Source organism: Balaenoptera acutorostrata, chromosome 4, assembly GCF_949987535.1.
Source record: "Balaenoptera acutorostrata chromosome 4, mBalAcu1.1, whole genome shotgun sequence".
NCBI lineage: Eukaryota > Metazoa > Chordata > Mammalia > Artiodactyla > Balaenopteridae > Balaenoptera > Balaenoptera acutorostrata.
The window spans coordinates 28,781,441-28,798,273 of NC_080067.1; the positions used below are offsets into that span (position 1 = coordinate 28,781,441).

General features: G+C 47.9%; 1 protein-coding gene across 1 annotated transcript; it reads left to right on the forward strand.

Moving 5' to 3' along the window:
* The first annotated feature begins 1,295 nt into the window (after positions 1–1,295).
* CHST2 (carbohydrate sulfotransferase 2) lies at positions 1,296–5,167 on the forward strand. The gene is made up of 2 exons (XM_057546064.1): positions 1,296–2,713; positions 2,820–5,167. Exon 2 carries the CDS (start codon positions 3,002–3,004, stop codon positions 4,592–4,594), a length of 1,593 nt encoding a protein of 530 aa, XP_057402047.1. The 5' UTR covers positions 1,296–2,713; positions 2,820–3,001; the 3' UTR covers positions 4,595–5,167.
* The last annotated feature ends 11,666 nt before the right edge of the window (positions 5,168–16,833 follow it).

Consider the following 16,833-nt stretch of genomic DNA (forward strand, 5'->3'; position numbering starts at 1 on the left):
TGAGTAACCACAAAGCCAGGGACTAAATTTTAGATATTCGACATTATTTTTCTTGGAACCAGGCTGAATACTAACGTTGAGGTTTTCTTGCCTCCCTAACTCCCTCTCTTCCACCAGTCTTTTAATGTGTCAGTATCACTTCAGTTTTGTGGGGAAAGGGTAGAGGGAAAAAGGGAGAGGGATAGAGACAGCAGGGGGAAGGGCAGTGGGTGGGCCCAGAAATGGAGAGATGGGAAGTCACTCCATTAAACTATCACCTTCATCTGTAAACAGGGATTAAAAATGTCTGTCTGTCCTGACACGCTCCCAGGAGAAATGGCATGCTGCTTGAGAAAGCTGTGAATAAAATTCGATCTCTACTCTCCCTCCCTCTATTTGCATAAAATCTGTCCCAGAAACGTCTCCCCCTTACATTTTATCAGAACCTCGGGGGGAAAAAATTATCTGAACTCTACCCATGGCATTATGGATTTTTCTGGAAAACGAGGCTAGGTCAAGTTCTTGGAACATTTTTCTACCCTGAAAACTCATATGAATTAAGTCACTTTCTAAGACTACTTGCACTCCGAAGATTCGTACTTCAGTAAGATTCACTGAAGAATAATGGCGCAAACAACATTTTTTAATTTAGAAGGATCTTGCTGAGAAAGGCTGCCCCAAATAGTACAAAGATAAATTCGCAGTAACTTTGTCAAACTTCTAAAAACTCCATCAGGACAGGAGGCAGCAAAACGTCTCCAGGAGATCAGTCTGTTACCAGCGGCCCGTGAGCTTCAAGACCGGTCGCAGTTCGTAGCGATTCAGCCCAGGGCTCAAGAGGGGTTTAATCATCTGGGCATCTAGCTCCCCATCACCGTTCAGTTACTGGAGGCTATTATAATTGTCCCCATTTTGCGGATGAAATTGAGCTATGGCTTAGTCTCTTTTGGTGAGAGATTGAGAGAGAGAGAGGAGGAGGAGCAGGGGAGGGAGGGAGGAAGGGAGGGCTGTTCCTCATTATCCTAAAAAAAAAAGTACTTAAACCTTAACTTAAAAAATGATCTACTTCCAAAAACTGCTTTTCCTTTAGGTTGAAATCGTTTGATCTCATCTCTAACACCAAGAAGCAAAACAAGTATTTTACTGTAAATTGGAACAAAGAGTCACCCCCCGACCCCCCATCACCCCAATTCCCGAGGACGTCAGTCACAGCGGACGCGTCATTACGATCGGAGGTGGGGAGAGCGTCTGCTGGGGGCTAATAAAACCGAAGAGGCCCTCTCCGTAGGTGGAGTAGAGCGGGGAGAAGACGCCCCGCTGTCACACACCTCCGGAAAACTGAAGCTTCTTCTTTGACCCAGGGGTCAGAAAGATTTATTACTTCCTCGGTGAGGGAGAAGCCTCAGGCCAGCTGGAAGGGACGAGCCGGGAGTGGGAAGCCTGAGAGCCGCGCTCGGCCTCCTCGGAGCGCTCCGGGGCGCGGGTGCGTCCTCGGTTCCCGGAGAGGCCCAGCGGTGCCGACCCCGGGGGAAGAGCGGAGTGGGAGGCCGCTGGGGGATTTCTGCCCAAACTTTATCACCAACTCTTTCCGAGAGCAAAACTGTGCGGTTGAGCACGGTAGGGGCACGGAGAATCCAAGTTTCCCAGAGGTCGGGACGCCCGAGCGCTCCGAACCCCGCGTCCGTACCCTGGCGCTTGGCGCACGGATTGCTACGGCCTACGCCGCGCGGATGGCGGCCCAAGCGGCGCCGCTGTAAATCGGAACCCGCATCTCCAACCCCCAAGGTGGCGGCGGCGGGAGCTGGGCGCTGCAAGGGGGGGGCGGGCGCGGGACGCGCGGAGGAGGAGGGCAGCACGCCGAAGGGGAGGAGCCGCAGCGACAGACGGCGGCGCGCACCAACCCGGCGCCGGCTGGCAGGAGCCGCGCAGAGGCTGGCCCGAGCGCGTTGCAGCCGCTCCGCGTAGGGAGAGTCGGGTAGCAGCATCCTCCCGGGCGCCGGCTTTCGCGCGGCGGCTGCGGCGGCGGCGGCGGGGTTTTCTCTGCCCCGATGCCTCGTTGACCTGAAGAGGCTGGTGCCTCTGGCGAGGCGGGCAAGGGAGCGCTGCGGACCCCGGCTCCTTTGCCTAGAGCTGTGTGTGTGTGTGTGTGTGTGTGTGTGTGTGTGTGTGTAGGGGGTTTCCGGGCCAGTTGGAGGCTGAGGAGCGGCGGGGGCTGCCGGCAATGCCCGCCCGGGCATCCTTCGGGTGATGGAAGAAGCAGCTGCTGCCGCCGCCGCTGCCCAGTCGCGCTGCGCCCCATCTGCCACCGCCAGAGACATGGGAAGATTCGGGGCGCGGAGGCCGAGAGCAAGAGAGGCGAAGCCGCTTTGCCGGGAGCTGGGTCGCGTATAAGCCCCCTCCCCCTCCCCTCCCTCGGCCAACTTCACCCCCCAAGCGAGGAAGGAAGCTACAGTCCCGAGAGGGCGTTGGAGACGCCGATGGAGCCGGGCGCACTGGACTCAGCGGAGCGCAGAGCAGGGCTCCGGGCCCGGTGAAAGTTTCCCTTCCCCAGCCGCAGGGCGCCCGCTGCCCGGAAACTCTGCCCAGGGCTTGGGCTGCCAAGTCCCTCGGCCCCTTCGGAGGCGCGCGGACCCCGGGCGGAAAACAGCGCTCGAGAAGGCGAGGAACGAGTGACAGCAGGACTGACCGCTGGGCCGTGCTCCCGGGCCGCTCCGGGGAGCGCCCGCGGCTCCAGGTTAGCGGGGTAGCCAGGCAGACCCGAGGGTGGGCGTGAATTAGGGGGAGGAGGCGGCTGGGGAGGAGGATTGGGGCGCACCAGCTTACTCCGCTTCCCCTCGCAGGTCCTTCTCAGAGCCGCTGCCATGGGAAAGCCAACCCTGGGTGCCGGGGACCAGCCGCCGCTGCTGCCGCGCCCGCCTCGGAGTCGCGGCCCAAGTCCCAGCGCCCGAATCCGGGCCGCTGCGTCCTCCTCCCGGGTTGCAGGGCCGCCTCCGCCGCGCTGCCGGCCCGGGTTGTGCCTGTGATGAGCCGCAGCCCGCCGCGAGCCCTGCCCGCGGGCGCGCCCCCCCGGTTGCTCCCGGCCGCGCCTGCCGCCGGGCCGCGCGCCTTGCTCCCGCCGTGGCCCCGGCGCCCGGGTCGCCGCTGGCCCGCGTCCCCGCTCGGAATGAAGGTGTTCCGCAGGAAGGCGCTGGTGCTGTGCGCGGGCTACGCGCTGCTGCTGGTGCTCACCATGCTCAACCTCCTGGACTACAAGTGGCACAAGGGGCCGTTGCAGCAGTGCAGCCCCGACGGGCCGCTCGGTGCCGCGGCGGGGGCGGCTGCGGGCGGCTGGGGGCGTCCGGGGCCTCCTCCGGCCGTGCCGCCCCGCGCACACACGCGCTCGGACCCCCGTACCCCATACCGCTCTCCCGTCGCCCCCGTCCGGGCGGCTCCGGCAGCCGGGGCGGGGGCGGCGGGGGCCGCAGCCCCTCCGGGTAATGGCACTCGGGGCACCGGGGATGGCGGGGACAAGAGGCAGTTGGTGTACGTGTTCACCACGTGGCGCTCGGGCTCGTCCTTCTTCGGCGAGCTTTTCAACCAGAACCCCGAAGTGTTCTTCCTCTACGAGCCAGTGTGGCACGTGTGGCAAAAACTGTACCCAGGGGACGCCGTTTCCCTGCAAGGGGCGGCACGGGACATGCTGAGCGCTCTCTACCGCTGCGACCTCTCGGTCTTCCAGCTGTACAGTCCCGCTGGCAGCGGGGGGCGCAACCTCACCACGCTGGGCATTTTCGGCGCGGCCACCAACAAGGTGGTGTGCTCGTCGCCACTTTGCCCCGCCTACCGCAAGGAGGTCGTTGGACTGGTGGACGATCGCGTGTGCAAGAAGTGCCCGCCGCAGCGCCTGGCGCGCTTCGAGGAGGAGTGCCGTAAGTACCGCACTCTGGTCATCAAAGGCGTGCGTGTCTTCGACGTGGCCGTGTTGGCGCCACTTCTACGCGACCCGGCCCTGGACCTCAAGGTCATTCATCTGGTGCGGGATCCCCGCGCTGTGGCCAGCTCACGCATCCGCTCGCGCCATGGTCTCATCCGTGAAAGCCTGCAGGTGGTGCGCAGCCGGGACCCCCGAGCGCACCGCATGCCCTTCCTGGAGGCCGCTGGCCATAAGCTGGGCGCCAAGAAGGAGAGCATGGGTGGGCCTGCAGACTACCACGCCCTTGGCGCCATGGAGGTCATCTGCCACAGCATGGCCAAGACGCTGCAGACGGCCCTGCAGCCCCCTGACTGGCTGCAAGGCCACTACCTGGTGGTGCGGTACGAGGACCTGGTGGGAGACCCCGTCAAGACCCTACGGAGGGTGTATGACTTTGTGGGGCTATTGGTGAGCCCTGAAATGGAGCAGTTTGCCCTCAACATGACCAGTGGCTCAGGCTCCTCCTCCAAGCCTTTCGTGGTGTCAGCACGCAACGCCACGCAGGCCGCCAATGCCTGGCGGACCGCCCTCACCTTCCAGCAGATCAAACAGGTGGAGGAGTTTTGCTACCAGCCCATGGCCGTGCTGGGTTACGAGCGGGTCAATAGCCCTGAAGAGGTCAGAGACCTCAGCAAGACCCTGCTCCGGAAACCCCGGCTCTGAGAGGGGTTCCCGGGAGACCAGACTCCCTGTGGTGACACCCACAGAAGGATTGTGGTGTGTTTCAACAAAAACAGCCCAGATCCAAACTGAGGAAGCCCACACATTCTGTTATAGATACATAATATAAATAACCACACAGGCACTTGCTGTCAGTGTTTTGAGTCATTGAATTTCAAGGAACAGCCACAATACACACACATCTCAGAAAAGGCAAGGCTTGAAAGTTCTGACCCGCTGCCCTTCTTCTTCTCTCCCCTGCCTTTTCTCCCTTTTCTTACCCTCTCCCCTACCTGCCTTCCATTTTGAAGTGGGATGTTGATTAAATCAAGATCCAGTAACCCAAATCTTGTTTCCAAAATTTTCGTGGTATCTGTGAACATGTAGAAGAGTCATTTGGATGTCGGGGGTGGGGTGGGAGGTGTGGGAGGGTGGAGAAAGGGGAAGTGGTCCAGGAGCAAAAGCCCCACTGGGCATGCTAAACCAAGGAGGCATTCTTCTAAGTAGACTTTTGTGTAAAAAGCAAAGGTTATACGTGAGTATTAATAAAGAAAATAATAAATAATATTCTTTTTTATATTTGCCTCCATTACTTTGGATTTGCTTGTGTTCCTTGTCCTGTGCAGCTTCAGACAGAATCTGCTTCTCCTCCCCCCACCCCCTTTTCCTGTCTGTTTCCTAGAAAACAGCTAAGATGGGTGGGAGCAGCTTCAGACTCCTTGATAAGAGCTTTGGAGTTGTGTTCTCCCGTGTAAATCACAGCCTGTCAGGTGCCCAGGAATGGGAACAAATCTTCAGATTCTAAAGGCAAAAATCAAGCAGGGCAGTGGAGAAAAAGCACAGCACTACTTTCCTGTTCCACTTGGAGCACGGAAAGGAAGAAGCAACCCCTTGAGGATCTGAAGGCATTCGGTTTTGATTACTCTTGAGTAAACACTGGGAAACCTTGAAGCAGAGACCAGTGTTTTGGTCCTGAGGTTAGTTCAGAAAAAGGATTTTTTAAAAAAGAGAAGTATGTAGTTCAAAAAACTTCTGATGATAAGAACACAAACCTCAAAAATTAGTGTGAACGTTTTGTTGGCAGCGGTAGCAAGTTCTTCGGTTAGAAAAGTGACAGAAGTATTTGAGTTTGGAGCGTTTTTCTGCCTCTGACACAGTCCATGGAGGCATATGAAAAGGGAAGTTTGATCTGGGAACTGTAAGGGTACCCACAGGTTATCCCCCTTATTCCTGGCTTCCCATCCAAATTAGTGCAAAAGAGAATGTGAATTTATAATGGTTTACTTAGGTTGCTTGTGGGGTACATTGCTTTTCTTTTATCATGTTTTCTGAAAGTAAAAAATTGCTAAGAAGCTACGTGTTGCTGACAGTATAAGTCTTCAACCAAGAGCTTCTTTCAGATATGAAAATAAATTATGGGAAAGAGGAAATGAAAATGAATTATGAGTTTGTATGTTGGATTTTGAGATTTGGTATTTTCCAGGGAAAAAACCATTGCAATTTTCCTGTAGTGGTAATGGTGTTGCTGCTGTCCTGAGCCCATTTGTACTGAAGCATTCTGCAGAATGTTGTATTATGATAAGAAGTTATGAAGCTAAATAGGAACAAGAGAGTGTAGTTGTATATTACATTAAATACGGTACAAGTTCAAGTTCATCATAATTTTATTTTACTGTAATTTATTGTGAGATTTGTGCAAGCCAATCTGTATAGGTTAAATGCTGAGGATTTCATTTTAAGGAAAATATAATGAAAAGGAATATGTACGTGGGAAATACTTTAAGTATAATTTTTATTACAATGTGAAATCTAACTACACTGTTAAGAATTCTGAGAATTTAAAAGCACAGAGGTTAAAAAAAGGGATGTATTTAGCAGTGGATTTTATAACACATTCTAGAATGGTTATTTCTTAATTTACTAAAATTGTTTATAGTAATTGTGTTTATTAATCCAGATTACAGCTATAACACACTGATCATGGTTTCTATGATATTTTCATGGTAGCGCCTATGCTGAATTATCTTCAGCAGCAGTAGAATATTTGTAACAACTTTAATTTAAGAATACTTTAAAAGTAAATGAACAAAATGAATATTAATGTTGGATGACTAGAGATGAAACAGGTTTAGCAGGAAATTAAGACAGCATCATTAAAAAGCAACCACTCTGAATAAAAGAACCATTTAAAAACAAATTTCATGTGGCATTAGAATCAACTCGTTTCACTTAATCACAGTAAAATTCATGCTTAGTGTTTGAGTGAAGGATTTTTAAGCAGTTGAATTCATTCTTCTCTCTGGATAGCTAAGGACTTTGATTGCATTAAAGTGGAATCACGATGTTTTTGAATCTTGTATTTAAAAAATGTGAGATGCCACGTAGAGGCTTTGTAGCCTGCAGCACATTCGCGGTCTCTGCTCCGGTGAAATTTTAAGCTAAACACCAGCAGTTCTGCCCTTGCTGTGTTTGAACGGGGTTTCCGCCCATAATATCCTTGTTTTTGTAGCAGCTGCCTTCTCTCCACTCTGCCACTCCTGGGCTCGGTAATTTGACAGGGTGAATTGTTGCTCCTGGAGATTTGTACCTCGCTGCATTCTAGGAAAGCGAGACAGGTGTATTTCCCACTAACAGCCGAGATCGTCATATCAGTGACATTCACCTTCTACAAGTCTGAGAAGGAGAGAAGCAATTTTGGACGTTAGTCAGCTTCTGTCAGCCCCCGGAGCAAGCAGACTTGTGCCACAACAATTTGTGACAGCCTGTGACCATTTCTAAAGCAGCAAATGTGAAGGAGTTCCTTTCACCGTTCCCAACTTGGCAATATGTCCATCAGCAGGAGGACATATTCTTCAGAGCAGGTTATCAGAGTGATTTTGATTTTCACATTCTGCTTGACTGATAGCACGCCTGATTTACCCCATTGACTTTGGAATGCCTTTGTTAATTAGAAAGCTCTATTTGTAAAACAAAGTCTACTCAGTGCATTTAGCCAACAAATATGAGTTTGGAACAAGGGCAGCAGCTCAGGCTGAGTGCTTGAGTTTCAGGGAGCTCAGGCCACTCAAAGGCCTCATTCAAACTGACCCGTGGGTACCTTGTGGGCAGGCATGGGGGCAAATCCTGTACCCTTCAGTGTCTACTACACAGTGGGTACTTGATAACTATTTATTGAGTGAAATATGTAACTATCCAATTTTGAAAGTGCTCAGAAGGGAGAGAGTGGGGAAACGAGTTACCTGTTTGGAGAAAGTGCCAGGCTGTTCATCAGAGTTTGCTGAAGAGGATGGGCCTTAGGCTCTATTTAGATGTGGGGCATAGGCACTAGGAACACCTTCAAGATTTCCAGGGGGATCTGCGTATAGACCAATATTTCCCGCTGATGAATTAGAATTTCTGAACATGGAGAGGTAAAAGTCTCCAAATGAGGAATTCTATTTTTATTATTTGTTTTTTCCAACGGCATGAACAAGATAAAAGGCAGGGATCAGAACATACCGGCAGAATAAATGCTGCCCTGGTACCTAAGGGATGTTGTTCATGATTGCAGAAGCCTGTGATATTTATTTATGGTTTCGCGTGCTGTGAATTTCACCCAGGCAGAGAATAGTGACTTGCAGGAAGCGAGTCCTATTGTGGATAGTGGACGAGACAATGGCTGCCTGTCTCCATGCATCCCCTGCCTGGCCGAGGCCAGTTCTGTCCAGGGTTTCTGTTGCACACTGGAGAGCTGTGGCTGAATTAACGCTGTCTGTTTGAAATTAATGTGAATCTGAGTGAGGCCGTTAAATGAATATTCCCTTGGTCTGAACAATGAAATAAACATCATGTTGGAAACCCAGTCTCTAGAGATGACTTCAGAGAGACTAAGAGGGAAGTAAAAAGGCGTGTCTTATCTGTAGTCGTGAAGAAAGACGAGGTGTCACTTTACCACCGTCCCCCAACCTCCTTCCCTTCCCTCTCTACACACAGCACACATGCCCGCCCGCACATACAAGTGTGTTTGTGCACCGTCTTGAGGTCTGGAAGAGAGAATGTTTTTATACCAGCTAATGGGTGTGTGGCGAGGGACACTTTTTGATCTCAGGCCTCTGAGAGCTCGTGGGCGATGATTCTATCAGAACCAGTGACAGTTCCGTGTCAGGATCCAATGTGGACAGGTAGAAAATGTCAGTTGCAATCTGCGGAATGGCTGGAGGTAGGTGATGGGATGTCCCAAGGTAAATGCACAGTTTGTAGACCCCTTTTGTCACTCACCTTGAGAAGGACCCTTTCAAATCTGTCACGGCTAAGAACACAGTTGGTTTCCATACCTTTCCTTCTTTCTGGCGATCCAGCTGCTACTTTTGCAGTTCAAGTACGAGCCACTGAGCTGCTTGGGTATGGGCTCTGGTACAAGTGTTTAATAATTGAAATTACAGGGCTTGACTTTTATTACATCTGATACAATTCTGCACACCCTTCATCAAATTATGCTAAGGAAATGGTTCAATTCTGACTAACACATTAAGTTTGTAGAATGGGAAACTTTATGAACCAATGTTTGAGGGGTGGTATTGTTTATAAACTTGAAAGAGCCTTGAAGAAATAGGGCCTGTCTGTATACCTGGCAGGATGAGAGAGGATGGCCAAGGCCAAAGCTTAACTTTTGACCAAGCCAGTTGTTTGTAATCAGACATCAAATGTGTTCTGGGGCTGTTTGAACATTCAGGTTGGTGACAGTCACCCTGCCAAGTAAATTACTGTGAAAATGATCACTGTAACCAAAAGCTATACTCAGAACCATTCAGTAATGGCTCCCATCCTGAGTGTGTAGACAGGGCTTGATAGAAATTCACCTTGAGGCAGTGAGTCCTTGAGACAGGACCAGCTACATAATTTGTGGGGCTCCGTGCAAAATGAAAAGGCAGGGCCTCCTGTTAAAAAATTATTAAGCATTTCAATTCTGCAGCAGCAGAGAATTAAATCAAGCATGGGCCCTTCCGAGTGTAGGGCCCACAACCTGTACGGGTATTTGCCGTGAAGCCAGTCCTGCATCCAGATACAGAAACGAAATGCTTAATTATAGGAGAGAATAAATAACAGTGGCCTACAATTTCCTGGAAAGTGGCTGCAGGGTATCATGTGTAACTATAATTAAAGCCCAGACATCCTAGCGAGACAAGTGCACTCTTCATGATGGAATTCTAAGGAGGTGAGTGCACACATGACAAATAATCCTTGATGATTGTAGCAAGTGATTGACAAGGCCCTCTGAGTCATCAGTTGGGCTTGTGACAACTTGGGACCAATGCTGTTCAGGATGGATATTGCTTTATTAACTTCTGGTCCTGATTTTTCTTCCCTTGTAGCTAACCTGTTTATTCTTTTTGTTTGTTTTATTTTCTTTTGTTTTTTCCTGTCTTCCAGAATTCTTTTTATGAAAAATTAAAATGTCAAACTTCCACAAGAACTAGTCTCTTTATGTGAATTTTGTCTAGTATTCATCAAGCCCATTTGATCTGAATATTTACTTCTTAAGTTCAAGAAGTTATTTTCTATAACTTTATATAAATATAAATATATATATATATGGTCTGTGCCATCAGGGGAACCCTTCTGGCAAGAACAGGTCAGATGGTCTTCCATGAGGATGGAGAGCTCGACCTCCTTGCCCTCAGCGTGGATATGCTAGCAACTTCTGCTGACAACAATGTTCCCTTCCTTCTGAAACTACTGTGGGACTCTGTGCATTTGCTTCGTGTATAATAGAGAGGGAGAGTCTATGCATAGAAAAGCAGAAGGTCAGATTACAATGAACGCAAGGAGTAAAGGTGCAGGGTGTGCTAAGCCAGCAGCTAAGTCTCCTTATTGTGCCCAGTCTCTTTGGCTAAGTTTATTTCATTATAGGTGTGGGATGTCCCGCTCTTCTCTGGGGAAATTTCTCTGCACTTTCCTCTCCTCTCCTGCCTGCCATTTCTTCTCTACTTTGTAAATTCCTACTCATTATTGAAGAGCCTAGATCTGTTTGAAGGTTTTATTTATCAGCCCTGCTCCAAGGTGCAGACGTGTCTTTCTGTCTCCTATTCCCTCCGACTGCCTCGTGTATGGATCTATCGGTACGTATCCCTGCAGATTGGGATTCTTTGTTTATAATCTACTTCCTCTTCTAGTCATGGTCCTTCGAGAGGAAAGAAACTGGATCGTATTTGTGTGTGTGTCTCCCCAACACTGAAGCAGCATCTTGCTCGTAGGTCTTTAAAAAGTGAGTGCTGGGGACTTCCCTGGTGGCGCAGTGGCTAAGACTCCGATGCTCCCAAAACAGGGGGCCTGGGTTCCATCCTTGGTCAGGGGACTAGATCCCACATGCATGCTGCAACTAAGAGTTTGCATGCCACAACTAAGGAGCCCGCCTGCGGCAACTAAGACCCGGCACAGCCAAAAAAAAAAAAAAAAAAAAGTGGAGTGCTAAATAAAAGAGATCACCCAAGAAGCCACCGCAGCAGAAGGGATTGAGGGGAGCAGACACTGTCAGAGGCTTCCGAGTTGGGATGTGACATTCCACCATGGTCTGAACTTCATATGTGTGCCAGACAGAAGCGGAAAAAGCCAGACAAATCAATACGGACGAAAAGGAATTCCAAAAAGTCTTGTGGAAGGCCTCAAACGTGGTCTTTCCATATTAATGTTTGAAACAGAGGAACAGTAAATTGGAGCCCTCCAAAGAAAGGTAACAACTGAATTACAGTCAATAGAAATGATACAATTCTTTTGGTCCTACCCATGCACATAATATATATGTATTCTTTTTACATATTAAAAAAATTTTAATACAATTTTTAAAGGTTACTTTCCATTTACAGTTATTACAGAATACTGGCTCTATTCCCCGTGTTGGACGATACATCCTTGAGCCTACCTTACACCTGATAGTTTGCACCTCCCACTCCTCTACCTCTACCTGCCTCTCCCCCTCCTCCCCACTGGCAACTACTAGTTTGTTCTCTATATCTGTGAGTCTGCTTCTTTTTTGTTATATTCACTAGTTTGTTGTATATCTTAGATTCCACATATAAGTGAGCTCATACAGTATTTGTCTTTCTCTGTCTGACTTACTTCACTTAACCTAATGCCCTCCAAAGTCCATCCACGTTGCTGCAAATGGCAAAATTGCATTCTTTTTTATGGCTGAGTAGTATTCCATTGTGTCTGTCTATCTATCTATCTACCTATCTATCTATAGATATAGATATATACACAATGGAATCTATCTCTACATATAGATAGATATATACACAATGGAATATATATATATATATATATATATATATATATATATATATATACCACAGTTTCTTTATCCATTCATCTGTTGATCGACACTTAGGTCCCATATCTCAGCTCTTGTAAATAGTGCTGCTATGAACATTGGGGGGTGCATGTAGAAATGATACAATTTTTAAGGGCCCACTAGGAAAATGTATTGCGGTCATGTAGGCTGAGCCCGTGTATTTATTTTATCATATGGAGCTCATCACTGGTATGATCATCTTTTAACTTTTTCAGGGACTGGAAAAGTTTCAAGGAACAATGTGGAGGTCTGAATATTACATTTCCATTTTCAGATGTCCCAGTTACTCTGGCAAACTCTTATTCTCTCTAGGACTGAACTGGCTCCTGGGAGGAATTAAAATATTTGATGTTCTCATATTCATGCTCAGCACCTTTAGATGAAGGAGGGTATTATGTTATTTCTTTCTAAAAGAAAAATAGAAATGAAACACATTTTCTTTCTGAAAGAATGGGCATTCACATTTACAGTTTTTAACCCTGTTCCTTAACCAGCCATACTTGCTGGTGAGACCAGTATCCTTCCAGAATGTGAGCTCCGAGTGCACTTTTTTAGGTTAAGTCTTCATTTATATTTTTACATTTCCCAAGTGACTTCTCGATGTGTTGCGCTTTTTATAACTTTCTATCACCATTTTAGTTTCACTTTCAAATGCCCTAATTGTGATGGTGATAATAATACTAATACTGTCATTTACCCTTTGTAGAGCATTTGCTATGTGCTAGTCAGTGTGCAAAGTACTTTATATGTAGGATTCTATTTGATTCTCATAACAATCCTATGGAATAAGTATTATGGCCTCCATTTTTTTTCTTCCAATTTTATTGAGGTGTAATTGACATATAGCACTGTATAAGTTAAATATGTACAGCATCATGATTTGATTTACATACATCATGGAATAATCACCACAATAAGTTTAGTGAGCATCCCTCATCTCATATAGACACAAAGAAATAGATTTTTTTTTTCATTGTGATGAGTGTCTCCACTTTACAGAAGGGAACTATAGGGTTAGATGCTTAATTTTCCTCAGGTCACACAGCTATTTAAGTGACAGAGCCTCTTTCTTTTTGCTTGGTACATGAGAGGTCACACTATTTCCATATAAGGGATACCAACAAAATAGCAAAGCTTTTTATCCCAGCCAAATGCTTTCTGAGAAATGCTTCCTAAATGCTGGAGGCATTATGCCTTCAGCCAGGGAACAGGTGTTATCAGTATTGTTAGAGATGCATTTTTTGCAGCAGAAAGAAAGAAGCAATTGTCGGTCAGAATTCCTCTTGGAATGACCTTTGTTTAGCGAAACATGTAATAGGCCATTTTGGTGGTGGGAAGAAGGCGTGGAAAATCTGAACAGGAAATTTGGGGACTGGAAGAAAGAGTTTGAAAGGAGAGGGGAAGAGACAGAGGGAGGAGACAAGCCACATGACGGGATGCTGGAGCCCAAGGAGGGGACCCTGCAGTGATGTTCCGGGAAGAGAAGGGAACGGCCAGTGACAGGAAGAGCCATGTTCAGCCTGGAGGTATTTGCCCTCCTCCGCTGCAGTGTGTAGTAGCCTCTGTTACTCCAAGCCTTCAGCAAGGCTGCTACGTGCTTTGCCTTGAGCGGGTGGCGCTTTGCAGGCTGAAGGGATCAGGGTAGTGCCACCCAGGATGACATGGGGTGAAAAACTACAGGAGGTGAAAGGCAGGGAGGCAATTGCAAATTCAGTGGAAGCAGGAACTCAAGCTAGAATTGACCTGTGGGAGTGTGGGCTTACCCCAGGACTCCCTGGAGGCGTTGGGCAGGGAAGGAAACTTCTCTCCCACTGTGAGATGGGGCTTCTAGGCAATCTTATTTAAAATTTCAAGGATGAGGTGGTGTGAGCACTGCTCAAGGAGTAGGGGTGTCCAGGAGGTGGATGTCTGGCTTGCGACTCCAATGCTTTGCAGGCAGGGACTCAGTGCGCAGGTGGAGACCTAGCAAAGGTAGGAAGTACTGGCATGTCATAAAGGTTGATGTGATAGAGACAGCTCAGTCATCTACAGGTGTGGAGATGGAGGTGCAGAGAGGCTGAAAGATGTCCTCTGTGTCTCTAGTCAGAGAAACTGCCCAAACTAGAGATCACAGCTCTTGGTTTCCTGACACATCCTTGCCCTAAGACTTATTTCCTTGGCTCCTACCAGCTTTTTGGCCACTCCAGTGTTTCACAATATCTCTATAGAATGTCTGGGAATCAGAGAAGAAGTGCCCTTTGGGATTCTGGTCAAGTTTTAGTAGGAGATGAGGTTGAATCCAAAGCAGACAGCTGAGTTTCTGGGTGGTCTGCAAGTGTCATTCTCATGGGCATCAGTCAAGGTTCTTTGGTTGAAAAACAGACTCAATTACAGTAAGTAAAACAGGAAATAAGCTGGAAAATATATTGGGAGGCCACAGAATTGAAGAACAGCTAAAAAGCGAGGCCGGATACACTGGTTTTCTTGTTTCTTTCTTTTCTCCCTCCCTCCCTCCCCTTATCCCTCCCACACTCCCCCCACCCCCCCTCTTTTTTACTCCCTCCCTCTCCTCATCCTCTCCCTCTCCCTTTCTCTCTCTTTCATTTGCCTTGCTTCACACATTCAGAATTCAATGTCTAGGAAGAGAGAGTTGCATTGGCTGAGGTTGGGGCACCTGAGCAGGGCACCTTGACTGACAGTCCCACTGAGGCAGGAGATAGATGGGCCCCAGGCTGAGCATCTGAAGTCTGTCCCCTGTGGACAGATACTCCAAGATAAAGATAATGGCAGGAACAAGGAGGAGATGAGCCCTGCCAAGATAAAAGATAAAGAGACCACATATTTCTCATTCTTGAGGTCAAGGAGACCTCCTGACTACACATGCACAGAAACGCTCCTTGGGGGTCAAAAAGGGAGGGGACACCACCCCATAATAAGTGGTGTCAACCTTCCCACAGGCCTCTGCGCTGGAATCCATCTTGGCTAAGAGATGTGTGTGCACGGGGTGGGGGGACCCTGACATAAACCAAATATGGACTCAGAACCAGGCAAAGCAAGATGATTGGCCAGAGGAAACCTGGCAGAAATGCCCCATATAAGTGATTCGAACTACCACAAATCGTGACTCTCTCTCTGAACCCGCTGGTCTGTGTCTATTCACAGGTACTTTTTCCCTCCTAATAAACACTTTACTTGTTTTACTACTTTCTGTCTCTTTGTTGAAATTCATTTCTCCAAAGCAGACAAGCCACGGTCTTGTCACCAGCCACTGGCCCTCGTGGTCTGGTGGTGAGGATTCAGTGCTGTCTCTGCTGTGGCCTGGCTTCAGTCTCTGGTCGGGGAACTGAGATCCTGCTTCAAGCCACTGCAGGCCGAGGCCACCAGAGTTCACCACCAACCTGCACACAATGTGGGAAAGTAGTTTTCCACAAGAAAATCAGGGTGCAGTGATCAAAAGTAGGTGAATAAATTCCAGGTGGCCTTAAACCAATAAAAGTCTTCTATATTCATTTACATACTTTCTTATTATCTCCTGTTACCTTGAATAATTGGGACCAATCTTCTTCAGCGCCCACTACACACAAGGTGGTTCGCTCTGCGTTGCTGTGTTAAAATGTGGGCAGTGATATACCTTATTAGTGGTTTGGGCAGCCATGCTTGTTGGATGTAAATAAGAACATTCACTTATTTAAGTGATGGGGATTAATTCAGGTAATGAAATTCATGTAGACAGTGCATTTTGTGATGTGCTTTCATTCAGGTTTTAATAATTACGCCACCTTACCCTTCTGTAATGCTTTGTAGTTTACTAAGTATGGCAGGTATTGCTGGTTTCCTACCCACTATCCATTATCCCCTTCTTTCTTACTCACAGAATCTTAGGAGGCAATATGCTCAGCTAAAAATATTTCCCAGTCTCCCTTGCAGGTAGGAATGATCCTGCGACAGCCAATGAGATGTAAATGGAAATCTGCTGGGGATTTTTAGTGTCATGTCTCTGATAGACACAGAGCTTTTTCTTGCCTGTTTTGTCTTCCTACCTGCCTTCTTTCCTTGCTCCCTTCCTCCTCTCCCCCCTCCTTTCTGTCTATCCGTCTGTCTGTCTGTCTTGAGTCTGGAAGGGGAGACTCTATGCTGTGGCTGAGAGGTGCCCATGAAGGTAAAGGCCACTTGCAGAAAGACAGAAGCCAGGGATGTTGATGAGATCATGAAGTCACCGCACCAGTTGTGGACCACCAGCCTTCAGAATACCTGTGTTGTAGGAAAAATAAACACCTAATTGTTTAAGCTACTGCTGTCAAATTTTTTGTTACTCACAGTCAAACACAATCCTAATGAATACACTAAATAGTCTCACTAATACTTTATTAGATTATTAGAAACTTGCCGCCACCCGGCAGAAGTAGGAGTATGATCCATCTTCTATAGGAGAAGGAACCGACTCTCAGAGAGGCTAGTGACTCGCTCAAGGTCAAAGTACACACAGTAAATGTCAGTTTTGAGGTCCAAATTAGTACTCTTTCCAAATTAGTACTCAACCACTGGTTCTCAACTGTCCTTTCAATCTGCTTGGTGGGGAGGATTGAGGGCCAACCTTTGGAAAACTGTGTGTGTTTGCCATGACACTGGCATTTAGTGGGCTGGGAGCAGTATTGCTGAATGTTCTGTTGTGCACAGGACTGTCCCAGGTAATGAAGAATTGTCCCGCTCCAAATGCCAATAGTGGTTCCTTTGAGAAATACTGAGCTAAATTAAGCCAAAGAGAATTATGTACTTACTGACTCAGAACCAACAATAAAGCTGCCTCATAATGATACTCCATAAATGTTAGGTGATAATGATATCACCACCACCGTCAACATCATCATCATTGCTATTTGGGGCATTTAAGGCGGTAATGAATTTAAAGTTTGCATGTTTCTATAGCTACATT

Excerpts from the sequence above, each read along its gene's own strand:
- CHST2 (XM_057546064.1), top strand. The coding sequence starts at position 3,002 with ATGAGCCGCAGCCCGCCGCGAGCCCTGCCCGCGGGCGCGCCCCCCCGG.